The 23,710-nt window shown below is 36.1% G+C and overlaps 1 protein-coding gene across 3 annotated transcripts in view; it reads left to right on the top strand.

The window, feature by feature from the left end:
- LARS1 (leucyl-tRNA synthetase 1) overlaps positions 1-23,710 on the top strand; it is a 48,116-nt gene that overhangs the window by 5,330 nt on the left and 19,076 nt on the right. For all 3 annotated transcript variants that reach the window (XM_026696404.2, XM_087924489.1, XM_087924488.1), the window contains exons 4-24: positions 216-296; positions 1,438-1,572; positions 2,021-2,182; positions 2,592-2,704; positions 3,992-4,055; positions 5,105-5,172; positions 5,939-6,164; positions 7,485-7,572; positions 8,357-8,433; positions 9,029-9,082; positions 10,881-11,021; positions 11,512-11,589; positions 13,272-13,357; positions 13,548-13,613; positions 13,694-13,776; positions 16,363-16,501; positions 18,379-18,591; positions 21,110-21,167; positions 21,964-22,027; positions 22,641-22,824; positions 23,023-23,113. In XM_026696404.2, coding sequence (XP_026552189.1) covers positions 216-296; positions 1,438-1,572; positions 2,021-2,182; positions 2,592-2,704; positions 3,992-4,055; positions 5,105-5,172; positions 5,939-6,164; positions 7,485-7,572; positions 8,357-8,433; positions 9,029-9,082; positions 10,881-11,021; positions 11,512-11,589; positions 13,272-13,357; positions 13,548-13,613; positions 13,694-13,776; positions 16,363-16,501; positions 18,379-18,591; positions 21,110-21,167; positions 21,964-22,027; positions 22,641-22,824; positions 23,023-23,113 — 2,271 coding nt within the window. The remainder of the gene's footprint in view (positions 1-215; positions 297-1,437; positions 1,573-2,020; positions 2,183-2,591; positions 2,705-3,991; positions 4,056-5,104; positions 5,173-5,938; positions 6,165-7,484; positions 7,573-8,356; positions 8,434-9,028; positions 9,083-10,880; positions 11,022-11,511; positions 11,590-13,271; positions 13,358-13,547; positions 13,614-13,693; positions 13,777-16,362; positions 16,502-18,378; positions 18,592-21,109; positions 21,168-21,963; positions 22,028-22,640; positions 22,825-23,022; positions 23,114-23,710) is intronic.

Raw genomic sequence — 23,710 nt, 5'->3', positions numbered from 1 at the left:
GGGATTTCAACTGCTTCTAATTTTTATCTTTAAAAGACATTGAAATAAATGACTTTCTTTCCAATTCTATATCTTGCTTGAATTTTCCCTAAGGAAAATAAATTGCTGAGGCATTTTAATAAATAATTTCTAGTTTAACCATTTATGTTTTATCGTCTCCTCTTTTTCTTACTCTCAGACATTAATGTTCGCTCTATTTTTCATGTGTCTCACAGTTTGCGGTTGGATACCAGAAACTGAAAGGAAAGAAATGCCTATTTCCTTTTGGACTTCATTGTACTGGCATGCCCATTAAGGTAAAATCACTTGACTGTAGAGACAAAAATGCATCCCAATTTTGAATCAAAAGAAATACATTATTTTTAATTTATTTTACTTAAACGTAGCAGGTACGTCCTGTACACATTTGGTTAGTATACTAGAGTTGCCCATCTTAGGATACAGGTGATTCTGGGGCTTTGTAATACATTAGATTCAATTCACAAAAGGTGTCATGAAGCAAAGATTGTTAAAACAATCACTTCTGTTAACAGGATCACCCAGCTATAGTTGAAACTGCCATATTCTTTTTAGGATTAAATCTAAAGTTTTTTTTACAGTTCTAATAATCCTTGATCATGTGGCTGATCTCAAAGTTGCTCACATCTATGGTAAAATTTGCTTCCTTTGGTGCTTAAAATGACCAGCCAGGATTCAAATAGTTATGGTTAAGTGTGGAGTCCTTGGTGCGCTCTCTGAGCTTGTACGTTTTCTTGCAGACATTTTATTACCCAACTAAGTAATACCAATTGTAGAAGGGAGTGGGCTTGCACAGTGCTTCTAGTAATGATTATGTTACCTAGTCGGGTAATGAAAAATCCAAGTTCAGAGAGCACCAAGGACTCCACAGTTCACAGTTCTCTTTTATTGGTACTTTTAAATATATTCAGTAGATTTAGTACACTCAATGGAACTATGTTTTTAAGATTGAATTTTGCTTTTGAAAGGCTTCTCAGTTATAAAAACTGTTGGTAAAACATGGGTAGCAATTAACAAGCTTCCAGAAAGTTGCAGAAGTTACAGTCCAAGATAGGATTAAAGAAAATATCTGCTCTTCCCACAGAAGAATCCACTTGATCTTTCTGTTTGCACAAGTGCAGTGGAAGCACCCATTTACTCTCTTTGGAAAAGTAATGCACAACATTTTAAATAATTTGTCAGGGTCAGGGAACTAATCAATCATGCATGGATCAGAGTAAAAGATGTACAGCATTATCAATTTTAACTGTTGCCACAAAGGAGCAGTAGAAAGCTAGTTTTAGAAATAATAGTAACCAGTCGAAATAGCTGGTTGATTATGTGACCAACCATAAGAATGTATAAATGTATGTGCCACCATCCAGATCTTACAGGCATGTGCCCTAACAGTTTATAGATCTCTGGTGCATTTTCTCTTAGGCATGTGCTGATAAGCTGAAACGAGAAATGGAGCTATATGGCTATCCACCAGAATTTCCAGATGAAGAAGAAGAGGAGGAGGAAGAGGAGACAAAGCAGGAAGTGGTCATTAAAGATAAAGCTAAAGGCAAAAAGGTATTCAAAAGCAAGGCTGTAGTAATTTAATTTCCCTCCCTTCCTTTATACTCAAGGGCTGTATCTAACTGAGCATACCATCACTTATCGTTTTGCTTTTTCTGTATCTTCTTTCTTTCTTTATTCTGCCATCCAATTCTATATCATCCACTCTCCCTTCCTCCCTTCCCAGTGATAACAGCCTGAGCTGCTTGCTTGCAGGAAGCTTTTGAAATTATTCATAAAGCTACTGGTAACCAGCTTTGATTTGCAGTATGAATAATTTATGGTTCTTTTAGAAGTTTATTTACATCTTGCAATACAACTGTAAATTTGTAGGAATTCTCATCTAATGTGAAATATTTAATGAACTTTTCTGTCCTTCTATAACTTTAATGATTTTTTATGCACATAATGAAAATATTGCACTTAACTATGAGATATATAAATTTCCCCTTGTTGTTTAAAGAGTAAAGCTGCTGCTAAGACTGGCTCTTCAAAATACCAGTGGGGCATCATGAAATCTTTAGGCCTCTCTGATGAAGAAATAATAAAATTTTCAGAGGCTGAACATTGGCTTGGCTACTTCCCACCTCTGGCTCTTCAAGATTTAAAACGCATGGGACTAAAGGTATTACATATTTCTTATGTCGTTGATCAAATATATTTCATGTTTAACGTTTTTCTAACTTTTTATTGATATGTAGACCTTGGGTTGCACAGAGGCTATGAGAAGTATCTACAGTATTAGAAAACTGCATTCATATTTCTTTTGTAAGTGTTAGGCTTGAGATTTGATATTCTTATTGAGGACAAACAATCTGAAGAACTGAAATAGCATGCAAAGATTGCTTTTGCTAAGAATAGATAACCAGACTATATTACATCCTAATTTCAAAATTTAGAAATTTTAAAAGCCGTTTGCCATGGGAATAGGTGATTGCTGTTTGTGAAATTCAAAAATAAATTTCTCCTTTCTCCATGATGTTAATGTTTTTGGATTCCACCCTATGAATGATCTTTATTTCATGACTTTCCAGGTAGATTGGAGACGTTCCTTTATTACCACCGATGTCAATCCCTATTATGATGCTTTTGTACGGTGGCAATTTCTAACTCTCAGAGAAAGAAAGAAAATCAAATTTGGAAAACGGTAAGAATGTTTTCTTGATGTGTCCATTTATAAAACATAAAACAGATTCCTCTTGCTTAGTTCCTTGAACTGTCAAAATTACAGTACTGAAGTTAATTTGTTTATGGGTTCTCTGAAACATCCATCCCATATTTATGATTTTCTTTGGTGAGTGATCTTTGATATATTGCAGAACATTTAACATCTCATATTCCCTACATTTTAATTAAATCAACAGGGGAAAAAGCACAATGGTCAAAATAATGCAATTAAATTGAAAATATTTATGTCTCTCTTGGTAAATGAGTACATAGTTATATAAGTGCAACATAGTACAGATATTCAAATAGCAGTTATCGGTTGGTGAAAATGAAATGGGTGGGAAGGGGAGAATGTGTAAAGATCCTTTTTGTATTGTTTTTATCATACTTTATTTTAATATTCTTTTTTATCTTTATTGTTTGACTTTTAGTTAAGCTTATGTAATTAAAAAAAATACATAAGGGTAAAACTTTTTTAAAAATAAAAGTCAGCTCTCTATGTTAATATAATTGAATATAGATCTCCTAAATGATGGACAGAATGTAGCTTACATGATATATTGCAAATGTACTTGCTGGTAAATATTCTGTGGTTGTATACCATTCAGATGGAATTTTACCAGGTCCTGCAGTTTTCATGGCTTAAGTTGTCCTTGGAATTTCTTGTAAATTATATCATTGGTTATGGCAGCTTTTTAAAATCTCCCACTTCAATATTTCTTTCCAATTAACGATTTGTGTTTGAGTCACAGCTAGCTTCAATGGACACAGCAGAGTATAAAATGAACAATCCTGTAAATACAGTAGATCAATAGAGTTTGTCTCCCTATATAAATTATCTTTGTTAGCCTGAATTTGAGGTATAAAATGTGGTTTTTTCTTTCATTCAGTGAGCCAATAACTTTCTATCCTGGTTTCTATCCAACTTTCTATCCTGGTTTCTTATAGTTCTGTTTAACATATTTCAAAGAATATTAAATTCTTCTGAATGTAGTACTTCCATTTTATGTATGGCTGCTTGGTATAAGATCCCAATTCAGCACAGTACTATTACTTATAGTGGCTCCCTTTATGACTTCTCTGGGAACAGGAAACTGAAGTGAAAAGCAAAGAATGATGCTCCTGCACCATTTTTCCTTAGAATTAGTCTGCATAGTAGGAGACTATCTAGCATATGTGTTCAATTGCACTAACAAAATGCAAAATACACCCTGTTCAGTATCTAATAGGTACACACATTTTGACAATGACTTAATTTGCCTTGTAGGTATACTATTTATTCACCAAAAGATGGTCAACCCTGCATGGATCATGACAGACAAACAGGGGAGGTAATGAAGTTTTTTTTTAAAATAGGACTAAGTTTTAATGAGTTGAAACCTTGGAGATTAAAACCAGAGGACAGGAGGGAAGAGGAGGATCAGGAAAAATGGCTTTCTTGCCCTCTTTCACTACTGTTCCTGATTCTTTCTGGGAGTCTTTTCTCTCTTAAATGGTTTAGTTTGGACCCAATTTTATATGGGAATTTTATTAAATCATCTAATTGACTGAAGCACCTAAACAAAAAACTAAAGGAATTCAGACAGAACTTAGAAATCATCAATAGTAGTAGCCAATCTACCCAATCTTGATATCTCCCCCCACCCCTCACCCCAAAAAAGCCAAGGTATGTCCAACTTGTTTAGTACTTGCTAGAATCTCAAGTCCCAGGAGTCCCAAATTGAAAAAGTACTCCAGAAAAAGCCAGTGGCAACGAGTTTGAACTTGATTCAGTAACCCTTTTTATACTATTGGGATGTAAGTAGCAGAATTAGGAAAGATAATTTGAAAAGTTATTTGTAAATTGGAACTGTGAGTCAACTTTCAATGAGAATAAAAATGGAAAGTTATTTAGTCACCAAACTTCTGGAAAAGCTGCTTGGATTCTAGCCTCTGGTTTTGTGTCACCAGCAGCTTGTTTATACTATATTTCCATAGAATCACCAATTTCTTGCGTTATTTTCTAGTTGAGAGAGTGTGACATAATTCTGTCCTTGTTATTGATAGGATTATGTAATGCTTCATGTTAAAGAAAAATAAGATGCCTTGAAATGTATATAGCATCTATTTGCAACTGCTTAAACTGGTCATGTGATTCTGGGAAAAGATGCAAGATGCTTTAAGGAGTTGCCAACAGGTATTGCCTGAGTTACTTCCTCTCCCTGCTTCCACCCTGACTGAAGCACACTTTTCTCTTCCAATCCACTTATTTATTTACAGAAGTTATAAGGCCAATACACAAATTAGTGGTTTTGTTTTTAGTCTAATGTATAAAGACTAGTTTGACGGAGTGGTTCTAATGAAAATGAAACGACACAATTGTTTATATATTGTCTCTTAGGGTGTGGGACCTCAAGAATACACACTAATCAAAATGAAGGTGATAGAGCCTTACCCTCTGAAATTAAGGTAGGCCTTAGCATAATTACTGATACTGATGTTAGTGGAAAACAAGAAGAAAGCTAAAAGTTTATTGGAAACACATATTAAAAATTTTAAAAGTGTGTTCAAATATGTGTGGCTTTTTGGATGTTGATGAAGTAGATTAAGATTATATGAATTTATGTCACGTAGATTGATCAGTTAAGTACAAATTTTTACATAGATGACAGGATACCACTGGATATCAATTACTGAGAGAGCAATAGGTTTTGCCGTTTTGCCTGTTTGTGGCATTCAACATTGGAAAAGTTGAAAAGATCAATTGATCTGCGATTAAAGGCACTTGGAAATCAGTTCCACTGAACTTAAGTGGAACTTAAGAAATGCATCAGGTTGTATTGACAATATGGAGTTAGATCAAGATAAAAATACTGGTTATTCTTGGATCTGTGCAGGTGGCTCCCTTTAGAGAAGATGGTAATTTAGGTTATATGGAAAAATGCACCAGCTTCAGAGCTGAAGAAGCTTCTTGGATGAGGAGCAAAATGTCTACAAAGAAAAAACAGAAAGTCCAGTTGATTCTTGAAAAAGCACCTTTGGGACAACCATGTCCTAGATGACTGAGAATCTCCATAGACATTTAGTGATGCGTTTTGGGATGAACACCCTAAGAAAATGTTTCAAAGTATGCTGGCCTAGATTGTAGAAAATACTATTTAGCTATTTGTTTTTATTTTTAAGTGTATTTTTGTTTAAATATATTTTTCTAAATTGCCCTTTCTTTCTTTTACAGTGGTCTTAGAGGAAAGAATATCTTCTTGGTAGCTGCTACTTTGAGACCAGAAACCATGTTTGGGCAGACTAATTGTTGGATTCGGCCTGATATGAAGTACATTGGGTTTGAGACTCGGAATGGGGATATTTTTATTTGCACACAGAGGGCAGCTAGGAATATGTCCTACCAAGGCTTCACAAAAACCAATGGGGTGGTACCTGTTGTGAAAGAGTTGATGGGAGAAGTGAGTATCTTGTGAACGTTACTTCTAATAAGGATCTTCTAACAAAAAATGAAGCAGATTCTGAGGACTTTAGATTTGCTTTAATATAAAATACAGGTAGTCCTTGACTTATGGCCACAGTTGAGCCCAATATTTTGGTTCACTTAACAGTTTTTAAGTGGATCACAGCAGTTAGTAACACGGTTGTTAAGAGAATCTGGCTTCCCCATTGACTTTGCTAGTCAGAAGGTCGAAAAAGGTGATCACATGACCCCAGCAGACTGCAGCTGTCATAAATACCAAATAAATTGCAAAGTGTCTGAACTTTGATCACATGATCATGGGGATGCTGCAATGGTTGTAAAATGTGAAAAACATTCACTTTTTTTTTCAATGCCATTGTAGTGGTTGCTAAAGGAATGATTGTAAGTCAAGGACTACCTGCATAGATTCTCAAACATCCAGGTGATTCTCAAACATCCAGGTCATGGTTGTCCCAAAGGTGTTTTTCCAAAAGGCAACTGAACTTTCTTGGTTTTTTTCCTTGAAAACATTTTGCTTCTCATCCAAAAGTCTTTAGTTCTAATTCTATGCCTTTCAACTATAGTGCATCTACAGCTATTCCAGAACTCTTGAGCTTGAAATAAGCTCAAATGATTAGAACAAGTTGAACACTCCCTTGCAAAAAAGGTTCCATCTAACCTCCACTCCTCAAAATAGCCTTGGTCAGGTTAGCTTCAGGGTTGACAGGCGGCCCCCCTTAATTGAAAAGGATTTCCTGCGAAGAAAGAAATTGCAAAGAGGTTAGTTAAGGTTCAGTCAAACCTCCTCTTCTTCCCCCTCTGGGTCCCTGGAGGGGACTTGTCATGAAACTGTTTGACCAACCTATCTGCCTTCACATCCCAGCTCTTTATCCAAGTAGCTTTGGATAATGGGTACCCCTTCCATTGCACTAGGTATTGCAACCAGCCCCTATGCAATTTAGAATCCAGGTTTTTCATTATCTCATAATGTGTTTCCCCTTGCACCACTATTGGTTTTGGGGCTTTATCTGATCTGGGAGCCTACAGCTGGCTTTAACAAACTGCTGTGAAATACCAGATGCACTTTTCCTAACAAGTGGGGGAGTTTAAATTGTACTGTAACAGGGATGATTACTTTCACTATAGGGAAAGGCCTTATGAATTTTGGTCCTAGTTTTTTGCAAGGGAGTTTGAACACAGAACCCCAATTTCAAATTTAAAGTCGCATTCCCAATTTGAAAGTTCAGTTGTGAAATATTTTGCATTCGTCAGGGACATATGCTTCCCTTCCTTTTAACATAATTCTCTTCCTTTGTAGGAGATCCTTGGTGCCGCGCTTTCTGCTCCTCTGGCATCTTATAAAGTCATCTATGCTCTTCCAATGTTGACTATTAAGGAAGATAAAGGTAAAAACCATGGCATTTTTGCATTCATTTTTTACAGGAGAAAGTTTCTATCTTTCTTTATATTAATTACTAGAGGTATTGGCCCAGAAACTGATATCTGCACAAAGTAAACTTTTCTGCAGTGTCTTGTTTCTGCTCTTTCGAGAGGAATAGTAGCTCTTATGTATATTCATCAAAACAAGAAGATAAACTACTGTATTTTGTCTCCTTTAAAATCTTGGGATTCTTTATAAACATATGAAGGCACCATATCAAAGTGACTCCTATTTTCTTGTCCTTTTACTTTGATTTAAGCTTATCCACGTATTCTCCTTTGCAATATGATCTTTTTTGTGCTAGTAATGAAGACTGAGTCCTTCATCTATAATCTGGTGCCTATAATTGGTAGTAACAACATTTGAACATGCATTTTGGTTACTGCTAAAATATATTAGCTTTATTTAGTTATTACTTATGGAAAAATCTGCATAAAGGGGTCTATAGGATTCCACATGCAGTCCTATTAATACAGTCATGTGGGTATTCTTGATCGCTGAAAGGATGGATAAAACATACACTGGGGAGTCTGTATAATTTAAAACCATCATTTTTTTCAAGGCTCTAAATTTATGGATAAAGTTCCTTTACATTGTCAGATTTATCCTCACTATGAGGATTAAGGAGAATCTACGTAACCACAACTCAAAGCTAAATTGTACAATTCTACCCCTTTCTGAGTTCACATTTAGTGCAAATTCTGTCCTAACAATGTGTTGAACTGTGTTTCTTGTTGGTTCCTTGTAAGGTACTGGAGTGGTTTCAAGTGTACCATCCGATTCTCCTGATGACTTCATAGCCCTGAAAGACTTAAAGAAGAAACCAGTGAGAATCTTAAGAATCATGGAGAACCTCTGAATGTATCGGCACCTGGTGCTGTTGGCATACATTTATCTTTTTAAATAGTATATTTTTAATAGGTACCGGTATATGCGGCTCTACATAAAATTCTTTGTGCTAAGCAGACAAAACTATATATTAAGAGCCGTGATGGCGCAATGCTATGCAGTATTGCAGGCAAACTCTGCCCACAGCCTGATGTGGTTCAAGGTTGACTCAGCCTTTCATCCTTCTGAGGTCAATAAAATAAGGACCCAGGCTGCTGAGTTGACCATAATATATAAAAAGGTGGACTAAAGATCTATTAATAATATTTAAAGAAATTGAAGTTTCTTCATTCTTGTTTAGAAAAATCAGTTTGTAGAAGAGCTGGGAGGTGCCCATTTAAAATGGTTCTCGCCCTTTGTATAAGTGCTTGCATTAATGATATGCTTCCCAACTGATCTGAGCATTTTATAAATTGGTAAAAGGGTTTTGTACAGGTGGCTGGTGTTAACCAGTCAGCTTGTGCAGAAGGAACTCTTCAGGTTAGGTTTTGCGGATCTGATGTGTGGCATTTTGCTTCTGATTTTCTTCGTAGGCTTTTCGAGGGAAGTACGGCATTAAAGATGAAATGGTCCTGCCTTTTGAACCTGTAAGTGCAGAAGGAAATGATTGCTATAGGTGTTTTTGCTAAATGCTTCTAATCATTTCAATCAGATTTATAAGTCTGCTAAGTATTGATGAAATAATGCAGATGATATCTTCCAATTAATGTAATAGACTGATGTGACATCTATTTGTTGTTTTCTTAACATATTTCAGCTGCTAAATGTTGCATTAAGTTGGCATTTTTGGAGGGGCTCATTATCAAAATAGAAGAAATATTTCTTATATCTAGAAGAGTTAGAAGGAAATGCCATTTATTCCCCAGCTTGAATTCAGGTAAATCAGGGTTGACAAGCAGTGCTTGATTTTGTATGCTCTTGAAAATAATGCCAGAGGTCTGAGGAACAAGATTCCTGAGAAACTGATTGGCTTGAATTTAGCACTGATGCTTTTATTTATTTTGAAAATGCTTCTTATTAACTTGGCATTTGCTTTACTTAATGCACCAGATTATTGTAAGCATTGAGCACACTGATTATTGGGTGGAAAATTCCCATAAGTATAGCTTTGTAGTGGCACAAGAATAATTGCAAGGAGCTTAGCAGTTCATGAAGGTTTTTGCCCTATTGAAATGCTGGGCTGCTTTTCCAATAAAATGAGCAAACACAAAAGAGATTTGAGAATTGTTGTAGATCCTGACAGCCTGATCTTAGCCAAAGGCAAAGGAATAAGACAAGCCCCATTCATTATTTTAAAGAGAAATGTTCCACTGCACAACTTTTTAGGAACCCTCTTTTGCTTTCATTCAGTTTTGAGTCTAGGTTTGCACAATATCCCAGATACTTTAGTCAGATTGTAATTTAATTGGTGTTCTCAGTAGTGGAAATTGAGCTAATTTAGAAATCTGTACTTACCCATCATTTGCTTAACTATAGTTAGCTCCCTCTGGGAACCCAGTTTTGTCGACATAGGCAGAATGCTACTACATTCAGTGCAAGATTGAAAATGGAAAGAAATGAAAATAAATTCATTTGCTAATTAAACATGCATCTCCCCTCCCCCAAAAAGCTCAGGATAACTAGACATAAAAATACAACTGAAATTACAGTATAAGTAATATATCAGTTAAGAAAATAGCTTAGGAGGTAATCAGACACACATTGAGATAGCAGTAAAAGTAAAGTAACAGTAGTTACTCAGTTAAAATCCAATTCAGCAGGTAAGCCAACTCAAAGGTCAGATGTCTGCTCCAATAAAAACATCTTTGTTTGATGGCAGACTGACAACAGATAGGACCCTAGATTCTTCTCACTTTTGCAAAGAAACTTCATTTCCTCAAGTTGCGCAAATTGAAGTTATCCATTAGAAGGGGACAGGCAGAGGCTGCTGTTGCCATCATTGCCCTGGATCCATTGTAGCATGCAAGTTAGTAGAGCATGAGATATTTAAGCTACCAAGTGCTGTGTAAAGTGGTCACAAAATACTATTTTTGAAACTGGGTTAATGGCAGCTACATAGAATATTGATAACACTGGTAAGTTCTGTTAATATTTTGATTTTGTTTCAGAAACAACCAAAACACTCAGATTTGGTAGAACCCACATACTATAAATTAAAGATTCTTACGCATGAGTACAATTAACAGAATAGGCTTCACCCCTTTTCCTTTATGTTTTATGCTTCTAGCCCACTAGACTGAAAACAAGATTTGCTTAATTGATCAACCATAAAACACACTTCTGTTTTTGAAGGCTAAAGGAGTCAGGCTTGTATTTCCTATAAGACTCTTGATTGCTTGCATGACTGAAAACCACTGATTCACTGTGCTGTCATTATATTCCCAGATACCTATCATTGAGATCCCTGTGTATGGCCACCTTTCTGCTCCACTGGTCTGTGATGAGATGAAGATCCAGAGTCAGAATGACAGAGAGAAACTTGCAGAAGCCAAAGAGAGAATATACCTGAAAGGATTTTACGACGGAGTAAGTTAAACTGAACAGGAAAAACACTTTCCTTTTTGCTTGCTTCCCTTACATAGCTCCCTTTCACAAGTTAGGAGTGTTCTCCCCCCCACCCCTCCCGGGAGGTGTGGAGTTTTCTGAAGAATATGAAATCTGTCCAAAGTCCCTATTATCCCCGAGCACACATTCCAGCAGTTACGCACTAGCAGAAGAATGGGATGCAGCTCCAAATATGTGAACCTGTTCCTGCTGCTGGCACGTATTTATCTACTTATTTGCCTGTAGACAAAATCTAGCCAGCGTGCTTGCTTGTAGCCCATGCCCCATCCATAAATGCCTCTATCTGTTTTGCAAGAAGCAAAAAATGGGTTCCTTCCCATTCAGTTTCAACATGGCTCTTGCTATTCCCAGTATAACATCTTAATGAAGAGGGTGAGAGACCACTTTAGCTTACCCAGATTCTAAATGAGCCAGTGCTGATTCTAATCTCTGCAATGCCTTCTCTTTTCAGGTAATGCTTGTGGATGGATTCAAAGGCCAGAGAGTTCAGGATGTCAAGAAGCTTATTCAGAAGAAGATGGTAGACAATGTACGTAACGGTTTGTGTGTGCATGTATTGATTGCTTTAGCAGATAGCAGCACCTGGCCAATCTTCTCTGGGCTTGCCAGCCAAGCAGGTTTGATCTGATTGGTACTTAAACCTCAAGGAAATCTCCGGGCTGGAGGCCTAGAGTATCCCAGAAAGAGGCAGTGGCCTACCATTTTCTAACTTGCCATGAAAGCTACACCAACATGTCCACATAGTTAGTAGGAATCAAGCTCTACTTGAGGTGTTTTTACTATTTTGTTTTTGTTTTTTACCCATAATCCATTTGATATTCTGACGGCTTCTTTTAACACAGTTTTGCTGGTTTGTTTCCACAAAACAATGCTTGATTTATTGGAATAGAATTGCATGAGAAATAGCCTTTGTGTGGGTTTTTTTTTTTCCAAAAAGCATCTTCTAGCACTGAACATGTTACCTATGGTAGATTAGCAGTCCCCAAGCTTTCTGGCTCTGTGAACCAGCAGTGTGTGTGTGGGGGGGATGTTTTTGCGCTCACAACTTAATCCTGCACATACGCAAATGGAGCTTCGTATGCTTGCCTGCCGCTTCTGTGGCCCAATTCACAACAGGCTGTGTACCGTTTCTGGTCTGCGGCCCAGGGGGTTGGGGATCCCTGACCTAGATGGTTACTGAAATGACTGCAAGAAAACTACCAAGCTCAGAGAGCACCAAGAACTCCACCAATAGCTTGAAATCAAACATATTTCTTTTAACGGAAATTACATTTAGCCTATTCAATCAAATAGAAATAATTGTGTTTTTTAAATATTTTTGGACAGCAGAGCTTGCTGTTTTGTTTTCTGCATATAAATCTTTTCTCTGCTTGCTTAAAGCAGCTTTTTGATTTGAAAATATTTTAACTAGAGAAGGAGAAATATGTTGTATCTCTGAAACTGCCAGAGTTGATAAACTCTCAGAGTTTTAAGAAAGACTCTTTTCTTTAATACTGCTGCCCACTGCTATTTCCTTAAAAAAAGAGTTTTCTTTTGCACAAACGTGTCTTTTCACATTTCAGTCACAAGAGGACAGTGCAGTAGAGATTTGTAACATCCGTATGTTGTATGTTCATCCATTCTCAATGAAATATAGGGCAGACTATGCCTCTTCGCCTGCGTATAGGGGAGAACTGATTGAAAGCATGCAAGTAGTCTGTTCCCATAACACTTTCTGTGGTTTGAGATTTTGCAATTTAGGCATTAGAGAAGCTTCCATTGGGCACCTTTGCACCTATGGGGAAGAAGCATTGTGAAAAATCAGATCTATCATTTAAAGGCAGATTTTTTTCACTGCCTTGGATAGGAAAATCTTTTATGGTTGTCTTATGCTGTCCTAGGTGCAGTAAGATGCACAGCCTAATACAACTGATACCAAAATAGAATTCAAAAAGAATTTGCATGGCTGTTTTACATAGGAAAATTAAACACAGGTCACAATACATTGTGTTAATATCTATTGCCCATACAGCATACTGAGTTCCATGAAAGTAGGGATTATCATGCACTGTTGCAGTCCCTTTTTAGAGATTCTTAGAATCACATCCCTCTCCATCTGAATTGCTGATATTCAGCATTAAAATGCTAAAATCATCCTATTCTAATTTCATATTTTCCACTTTATTGTCCCAGCATTATAACCCCCATTTTCTCCTTGTTTCCTTATTTCAGGGTGAAGCCCTGATTTATATGGAACCCGAGAAACAAGTTATATCTAGATCTGCAGATGAGTGTGTGGTAGCTCTCTGTGACCAGTGGTAAGTTGAAAGTAAAGCAAAAGTCACAGTTGCATTGATTGTCACCTTTCTGCTTTTTTGCAACTCTTTCAAATCCTTTCTGCTTGTTTTGGACTTAAAGCCATGTTTTTGCATTCTTTGCTTTAGTAAAGCATCTGGCCTATCTCATCACCTTTCTTACTCTCTAAGATATCTGGCTTTTTTCCCCAAGGTACTTGGACTACGGTGAAAAAAACTGGAAGCAGCAGGCACATGAATGTCTGAAAAGCCTTGAGACGTAGGTGTGGGGATTGTGTCAGGGAGGAGGGTTAACATACAGGTGTGACATATACGGAATTAATGCTTTGGTTTCCCCAGATTTGGTGATGAGACCAGAAAGAATTTTGAAGCCACCCTGAATTGGCTTCAGGAACATGCCTGCTCAAGGACTTATGGCCTAGGTAGGAAAGCTTCTCTACTGATCGGCTAGAAATAGTGTTTTATTAATCAATAGTTTTATCATTTTGTTTTATTCACTTCCCACATACGATTGAACAATTGTCATATAACTGGAAAACCTATTAAAAGTATGGTATATGAGCAGCTCAGTTTTCAACACAGAATACTTTTTTTAATAAAGTTTTATTTGGGTTTTCACACATACAAAATACAAGTAAAACATCTTTTTTGAAAATAGCATGGTCCTGGGTTGAACTTCTTTATACAGACACAAAACTCAATTTCATGCTCCTTTTTGTGTTCTATTCCACATCTTATACTATTCTACATTTTCTATATAGTTTTTTCCCTCTTTTAATTTTCTCAATTTTATTTTGATTATCTCATCTCAATTCAAATCATTATATTTATACTTTTGGCTGTTCTGTTTCAATTTCATATTATCTTTTCTCACTAAACAAATTTTCTCCTGTAGTTACTAATTGGAGTATGACACCTTTATATCTTTTAATTACATCCATTCAACTCTTATTTAAACTTCAATATATACCTTAAGGTTATGACCTTCAATATAATACATAATACATAACTTCCAATTGAATTCTGCTTGGTACATTCTTATAATACACACTATATTCTTTAAAACAAAAAGATTATAAATATATGTAATTATAAACCCTCATTCCATTCCAATTCAGTTCTATCATTAATAATCATTAAAATCTTAACATCTTTAACACTTCTTTTCAATTAAATATCATACTTCCTTAAAGACACATATAATCTCCATAATTAATTTTTCCCTTATTTCTCTTCACATATGTTTGGTAAATCATTAAATATTCATTTTGTTACATTTATTTATTGACAAGCATTCCACTGAATTACGATAGCTATTTTATCAAACATTTTAATCATACATTGTTTCATATTTTCTAAAATTATATAACAATACTATCTTATGTACCTTTGCAGAATCCCCCTTTCCATTAAATTTTCACCCATTATCTCTAAATAGGCCCTGTTTCTCTATATTTTGTTTCTGTCCTTTATAACTTCTTTTCCTTTCTTTGTTCCGTCTCATCTTCTCCCTCCCCTTTTTACCCCCTTGTCTCTCTACTTCTGATTCTCTCTTCTGCATTTCCCTCTTCTGTTGCTTTCTCATTTTATACTTATTTTTCACTCTATTTTGGGGGGGGGAGTTGTTTTTCCCAATTTTAAACTTTCCATTCTCTTTCCCCCCTTTCCTTTTTTCCCCCCACCTAAGATTACTTGTTCATTAAAGATGGCTTCTTCTTTGTCACAGTCTTCTTGTTCTGAAGGCATTTCTTATTGTTTCTCATAATTCCAAATCTCCATTTCTAAAAACTGAAATATGAAGCCAAAAGAACCTCTCCTTTGTTGTGCATCTTCTTTGTACATTTTAAGTTCCATTTTCAGTTCTTCTAAAAGTGGAGCCATTTTAAATAGTTTTAAACAACCACCCGATTGATTTTAGTCATTCAAAACAATAACCAAGAATCCAGAAATCATCAAGTAATCCAAATAGCCCCGAGTTATTTCTTCTTATTTCTTTTTCCACTTTCTCTTCCTGGGGTTTTTGTTGCGATATTTCAGTTAGAATGTATCTTTTGGAAGTCTTGTTGAGATTTTGCTGTAAGTTCTTTTTAATTTCAGGCAGTCTCCTCCCTTCCAGATCCTGCCCTTTTATTCTTTTTCTCTCCTTTCCTGTTTTCAAAAGCTTTTGATTATCCAGAAATCTTTATTATCCCTTTGACTTTTTATTTTCAGCATTAAATGCCTATTAATGTCAAAGTGGATTTTTTTCCAATTTCTTGCTTAAGTCTCTTGATGTCAGTATAGAAAAAGGAGAAAAAAAAACCCAAATCTTTTCCCTTTTCTCTCTCCTTCGCAGCTTAAAAATCTTCTTAGGGAACAATGTTATATTTTTTTTTAATAGTTTCAATTCCAGGGTACCTTATTTGTTCGTTTTGCTGTTTGACCCGGTCAGCCAAAACTTTCTCTTCTTATCTTCCTCCTGCACATTCTTTTCTGGTCGAGTTTTTCTTTGTGGTGGCCATTTCTGACCACAGCTACAATCACCTGCAGGGAAAGGGAGTAATGGCCAGCTGGGGAGGAGAGATGCAGCTCTCCTCAACCCTGCAGGCAGTCTCCCCTCCTCTTACGGGGTGGCTTAGCCCCGAAACCAGCCAGCTCGGGGCGCTCTGGCGGCGAGCACGGATCGAAGCCTTGCAGAGACGAGGTTTCAGTCTGTCGCCGAAGAAGCTCAAACCGGAAGTCAACACAGAATACTTTTCATGGACTTCTGTCTTCTACAGTATATTGATTTAGAACTGAGATTAGCCATCAATACAAATACCTGTAGTGCCTAAACATGTTTAAGTCAGATTTCTCATGAAAGCAGTATATTTTCCTTTGCATTAACATAATGAGAAGTGTCATATGGTAAGAGATTGACTAGGTATAGTTTTGATAATTCCCTCTCCTCATCTCTTCCATAAATGCAAGAGGATAGAATATTAATTGCCCATGATTAACAATTAACAAAAAATTTTGTCATCTTCCAGGAACTCGTATGCCTTGGGATGAGCAGTGGTTAATAGAATCTCTCTCTGATTCTACTATCTACATGGCCTACTATACGGTTGCTCATTTCCTACAGCCTGATAATTTGAACGGACAAGGAGAATCTCCACTGGGCATTAGGTGAGAAGGTGTTGTAAGTTCAGACTCTTGCAAATGTTGCTTTGTTTTGTAAGAAATAGGTACATATACTGTAAATCATGTTGCATTCAACAGCAAACTTTTTGAACTTGGGTTTTTGGGTTATTTTCCCAGAAATAGGAAGCAAAATATATATGCCAAGTTTCTGATTTACTTAATTTCACCCTACAAAACTCAGAAAAGCAAAGGGACATGTCTCTCCTGTATCATAAGTGTATGTCTGTCATGGCCCACGGAGATAGATAGATAGATAGGTAGGTAGGTAGGTAGGTAGGTAGGTAGATAGATAGATAGATAGATAGATAGATAGATAGATAGATAGATAGATAGATAGATAGATATTAACACAAAGATAGGGATTTTGTTCCATTCCATTCCTCAGTCACAAATATAGGTCTAAATGGCAATTTTTTTGATTACCTGCCATAAATATTAGAACGGATGATTCTGACTATTTATGTAATATCTTCAAATTATCTTTTGCATTAATAGTCACCCAACTTTGAGCCTTCAGTACAATTATTGTCCTTGGTACAAATAAATTTGGCTTATCTCAGAAAATCTAAGTAGGGTGGAAATTGTTTAGTATTTGGAGAAGAGGACATTGATAATCCAAGGACTGTAATTAGCCTGAAAGCTTGAAAAAACATCCCAGAATAGGGGAGACATTATCTTTTCTTTAGTTAAAATAGGTCATCTATAATTGAGAAGTAAAGGTTCTTTTTGAAAGGTATTCTGTTTTCAGTCTATCTAAATAGATGCCTTCAAATTCTCATCACTTCAACCATCATTACCAGGATCACCAGCGTGGGCTAAGTTAATAGACTGATAAATTTCACTTCTACTTATTTAAAAAGTTCTGTTTCTAGTGAATACATGTGGATCCTTCCATATAGTACATTTGTACCATCTGCCTCTTCGTGATAAAGTTACCTTGAAATTTAGTAGTGAAATAAATACCAGAGAGGATTTTCAGAAATGGGATATTTAACAATGTCCCAGAATCTCCTTAGCTTTGTGAAGCTGGAACAAAATTAACATCAAGTGTCAGGTTAGAATTAATTTTCTTGTCATGTTTTCTGAGCTCTTGGTAGAGTTGGTTAGTCTCATTCATGTTTAAAGTGTAAACTGAAATTCTACAGAGAAATTAGCATGACAGGAATAATGTTCTATACTCCATAGAGTCATGGCTTTTTAAAAACTATCAACCAGATCATTATGGGAGCTGTTTGTTGCATTTGAGGTATTAATTCAAATGTATTGATTGCATTTCCAAAGGAAAAAAAAACCCAAAGTAAGTTATTTTGAGCCACTAATGACACATGTGGTTAATGCACAAGAGAAATCTATAAGTGTGACCTTAACTCTGATGATGGATTCTGACTAGGACTAGTAGAGTAACACACTAGTTTCAAATCAGGATATTCAGGAATGAATGGGTAATTTATGAATAGATTGTAATCAATCATTAACTAATAAACAGTGAAAGTTAGCACTGTTTTCATCAGCTACATCTAATTTTGATATCTTGAAGGATAATCTGTTAGAATTACAGCTCTGGTAATCTCTAATCCTGGGTAACCATTAGGTTTGCTTTGATACTTTAAAAATGAATAAAACAACTTTTGATTCATTAGGAGTATTTAGTAAGATACCAACTGGTTTTTTTTCTTATTTAAAATGTTTGAATTCTTTTTCAGATGTTAAAATTAGGTCATTTTTTAAAATTAAAAGCAGATGAGTTTAAAGAATGAAACCATATTTAGTGATGATGTATGTAGTAACCATACCAAATGGGTGCTCAGCAGATAAACCTGCAGCCTTTCTTTCTTTTTATAACTTTTGCCTATTATACACAGAGCAAGCCAAATGACAGAGGAGGTGTGGGACTACATCTTCTTTAAGACGGCTCCATTCCCTACAACAAAAATCCCTAAGGCGACTTTGGATAAACTGAAGCAAGAGTTTGAGTACTGGTATCCAGTGGATATACGTGCTTCTGGCAAGGATCTTGTTCCCAATCACTTGTCTTACTACCTTTACAACCATGTAGCCATGTGGCCAGATCAGAGGTTAGTCTGTGAAAAGGTGCATCTCCAGCTATATTAATTAAAGTATTCACAATCTCTGCAAGCTTTGAAAAGGAAAAGAAGTCTGAGCAGGCAAAACTATATTAAAATGAATTGCGCTTCTATAAGACTTGAATGTGGAATTAAAGTATGGAACCAGTTTGTTACATGTGTAATTAATACAGTGCTGAATCACATCTTGTTGACTCCTAATCTCCCAAGCCTCTAACATTGGGAGACTCTCTAGTCTCCCAATCTGAATTAACTGACCTTAGAGGTTGGCTGTGGAAGCTCATGTCTTTTAGTGCTTACCCAAATTGAATTTGCACAGGGGCGATGTCCAAGAACAGTACCTTGTACCCTTAGTTTACTTTCCACTATATTGAATTTTAAAAATACACTGGAAAGTTCCTATCGTTTTTAGCTCAAGTACGCAGTAAATCTTGCAGATTTACTGAGATTGTCCCAGTCTCCATAAGGAATTCCTTGGCCAATGTGCAACCCACTCGTGTGTGATGCAGTTAATGAGCTTTGAAAGACTGTTCATATTATGATACCTAGAATGCTTGTTAGTTACCTTTTTTCCCTTCTTTCTCAAGCTACATTATTTTGCAGATAAAAGTGCTACAATACCAGTAGGTGGGGAAAGGATTCCCACAAGGATAATCATTAGTTCTTCTCTGTCTGAAGGACATCCCGCTTACTTTGCACTACTGAAGCAAATGGGGTGAAATCAGGATCCCATGCTTGCTGCACAGTGCATTGGAAGGGATGGAAAGTTTTTTACAATAGGTATTTTTCTTCCCTGTTGTCTGTGCCAGTTACGTAATAATTCCGTGCATTCCTCTGAGTCATATTTTACTGCTTCAACTTGTTAGAGGCTAATTTGCTCTGAATAGCTATTCTGTCAATTAAGGGAGTGAGAGAATCTTTGGGAATTATTAGAACTATCCATAATTCTTCAATACTGTGACCTACAAGGTGATCTAAGTTTCATGCAAGTCATATTAGTTGATAAAGAGATTCTGGTTAGAACAAACACCACTTCAAACCAGGATACTTACCGTGTTATATTTTTATTGAACTTACAGAGCCAGTGTTCACCATTTCCACTGGAAAAGTATGTGAAGCCCAGCAATCTTAGTGGTGAATTGTATTGAGACAACCAGAGGCCTTTAAAAATGTACATAGTGGTTGTTAGCATTAGAGTTTCCTTTTCACAGCTCAAGTTTGATTCAGCAGGCTGTTGGAATAGTGTTCTGTGGATAGATAATGAAAATGGGATTCTTTGGCCTTGATGAAAAAGCTATGTTTGGAGAAAATAAAAGACTTTTCCAACAAAGGAACCTTATCCCAATGTGAAGCATTTGGGTGGGAGTATCATGATTTTTGGCTGCTATGCATCCTAGGGACCGGATGGCTTCTAGGAATTCAGGATTGTACCAGTCAATTCTGTTGGAGAGTATCTAGCTATCCATCTGTAATGTTTAAATAAGTTTGGGTCATGCAACATGGCAATGATCTTAATTGTACAACTAAAACTATGAAGCAGAAAAAAATGGGTTGAAGCAATGGCTAACATTGTACAGAAGATGCCACCAATTGCTAAGTCTAAAGCTTCACATACTTTTGGAACATGCAGTAGTGAACTTTGATCTAGGATAAAGACTTGATGCACTTGATGTTTTATGTACTTAATCAGAATTTCTTAATCAATATACAGTATATTAAGCTCAGATCATATTGTAGGTCACACTGCTGCAGAATTATAGCTAGTCCTAAATAGTTACAAACTTTCACTGACCACAAAAATTGATAGACTATTTGAAGCCAGGAGCAAATTTGCTTCCCACTACAGGCAGTCCTTGACTTACAACAGTTCATTTAGTGACTGTTCAAAATTACAAAAGGATTTTAAAAAGTGACGACCATTTTTCACTTTTAGCAGCATCCCCACTATGTGATTATGTGATCAAAATTCAGATGTTTGGTGCCATTCATTTATGACAATCGCAGTGTCCCGAGGTCATGTGATCTCTTTTTGTGACCTTCTGACAGGCAAAGTCAGTGGGGAAGTCAGATTCATTTAACAACCATGTTACTAAACTGCAGTGATTCATTGAACAACTGTGAAAGAAAGGTTGTAAAATGGGGCAAAACTCACTTAACAACTGTCTGTCTTAGCAACAGAAATGTTGGGCTCAGTTAGGTTCATAAATCAAGGACTACCTGTAGACAACAAATTTCTCTACATTATCCATTTGGTGAAGTATTTTGGTGCCTCTGTTTCAAGGTAAGTCCTAAATCAAGGATTACCTGTATTTGATGGAAAATCATAAACAGAGGAATACAGAGAATTATTACATTATTGGCATAGCCAATAAAGAAAAAACAATCCTAAAATAAAGAATAGGGCATGATCAGGAGTGTTTTTAAAACAGTGCTCTTATCTAAAAATTGGAAGATTGTTTTGAATATGATAAATCATATGGAACAATGGAACTCTTGTCTTCCAATGCAGAGAAAAATGGCCTGTATCTGTCAGAGCAAATGGGCATCTTCTACTTAATTCAGAGAAGGTATGATGTCTTTTTGAATCTATACTGAACATTTCTGATTATTATGGCAATGAACTAAATCCTTTCTCAGTTTAAGGAGTGGCAAGTAATTTATTAATTTGTGATATTGCTAAGGAAAGCTGAACTTCTTTTTCCAAATATGGAAACACAAGCAGAAAGTTTATGGAACCTTTAATTGTTAGACTTTCCTGTCCACATTGTTTTTCTAGCATATAAACAATATACACATTTCCTTTTTTATTAATCCAGTTAGACATTTTTTAGTGCCTGTCATATATATATTTCAAGCTTTTGACAAATAAAATTTCATAAGAAAGTTTTTTTCTGGAATTTTGCACAAAGAAGAATGAGGCTTTTATTGACTGTATTGAATTTGAACTGTAGAACTGATATTAATACACAAAGTACAAACAGCTGGAATGGATAAAACTATCTAATAGAAAATAGGTTGTCACTGTCTTCTACAATATTTGGTGTTTTTCGCAGTTTAGTCTACAGCCTTCTTGATTTGATTTATAGCACTCAGATTTCCCGATAGTTTCCCACACCCAAGTATCAGTCAGGGTTTTTCAAGATTTGTTGAGGGCAGCTAGGTGATACTTGCAAGTTTGTCTATATGTATTTTGTCTGTGTTAGTAGTAGATTCAGCAGTGCTTTTTTAAATGACTTAACAGATAAAAATATACTTCTCTTTCTTTGTCCCCATTAGATTTAAGTTTGGGGTCTGATTATCACAGATCAACCATCTTTTAAATACAATTTTTAAATCTTTCTCTCCTTCTCATTTTGTTAACAGATGTCTAAATCTACAGGCAATTTTCTTACTTTGAGCCAAGCTATAGATAAATTTTCAGCTGATGGTAAGAAGACACATTACATTATGTTTGAATTTTGAAAACTCTACTTGGCTGAATAATATATCAGTAATATAATGTCTCTCTTATAATAGAGTTTATATTACCCATTTTATAGCAGTTTATTTAATCAAACAGCCTTCCCTGTTTTTAAAGAAAAAATCTTCTTGATCAGCATATGAAAAACCTAAATGCATACCCTACTGGAAATTTAACAAATCAAAAATCACATTTTTACAATTGCTTAAGTTCTGGTGTTCCTTCCCAATGAAAATACTTCTGCTGTATTGCAGTCACAGAGCTACATCCTCTAGAAGATATGAGGGGGCTATTTTTCTCAGTTGTCCACTTGGTTTCATTGGTAATCCTAAGGAAACGGTTGCTTGTGTGTTCGTGCAAACACGGAGAAAGCCAGGGATCAGCACTAAACCTTTAGGTGAATTAAGCGATTTTGGTGGCATTAAGTAGGGATGCTTTCCTTATATAACTTGATTTGAAAAAAAATGCCTCTTTTGAATGCTTTGTGCAGCCTTCTTTCATAGCAAGAGTGGAGTCTCCCAGCTGTTGACTGCATGTCTTTTGCTGTTGCTTTAGAAAGTGAAACCTCTTTCCCTTTCAGGCATGCGGCTGGCACTGGCTGATGCAGGTGATACTGTTGAAGATGCAAACTTTGTGGAATCCATGGCAGATGCTGGCATTCTCCGCCTCTATACATGGGTGGAGTGGGTGAAAGAAATGCTTGCTAACTGGGACAGTTTAAGAAGCGGGCCTGCCAGAACCTTCAATGACAGGGTCTTTGCCAGGTATCCTTGAGAAAGGGTCAACTTGTTTGCTTAAGGAAAATTGTATTTTCTTTTTAAAAAATGTAATGGCAATCTTGCATGATCCTATGGTAGTATTGCATGATCTGACTTCATTTATGGCAGTCTTACAGGATTCTGTCACAAAACCTTGGATTTAATTCTAATTCTATTTTAATTCTAGCTTTCTTCTCCCCGTAGTGAAATGAATGCAGGCATAATAAAGACGGAACAAAACTATGAGAAGATGATGTTTAAGGAAGCTCTTAAAACTGGATTCTTTGAATTTCAGGTAGAGTACCTGTCCTTCAAGAATATAGATGATTAAACATTCAAATCTGCTTTCTAGCACAAATGTTGTCAGAGTAAATTGCCACAAATGTAAACCATGCATTAATAGTATGCTAAAACCAAACCAGCATGTAAAAGAAAGAACACTTCCAGTGATAATATTTATGCATTTGAACTAAAAGCTGCAAATTACAGACATTACAGATTTTCAAATTCTATCTTTTTCTTTTCTTTTTTTAAAAAGAAAGTTTGTTTTTTTAATCTGAGGGACTGTCTCTTGCCGGTCACATCTACCCGACCTATCAGAACGGGGAACCCTAACCCTAATCCATCCTTGAGGGAGATACACCTGGTAGGACCCAGAAGAAGGGCCTTCTCTGTGGTAGCTCCCTCTCTCTGGAACATCATTTCCCCAGAGATTAGAATGGCCCCCTCTCTGATACTCTTCCAGAAGGCATTGAAGACCTGGTTCTGCCAGTGGGCCTGCGGAACCCAGAGGGGGATGGAGCCCATTAAATGGCTCGTGTTATCTGCTGTCGCTGGGGGAAGGCGGGGGGTGATTTTACTATATTAATTTATTTAATTTTATGAGTTTTAT

Source organism: Pseudonaja textilis, chromosome 2, assembly GCF_049901715.1.
Source record: "Pseudonaja textilis isolate UNSWEBS1 chromosome 2, rPseTex1.2, whole genome shotgun sequence".
Classification (NCBI taxonomy): domain Eukaryota; kingdom Metazoa; phylum Chordata; class Lepidosauria; order Squamata; family Elapidae; genus Pseudonaja; species Pseudonaja textilis.
This window is presented reverse-complemented; position numbering and strand designations above follow the sequence as displayed.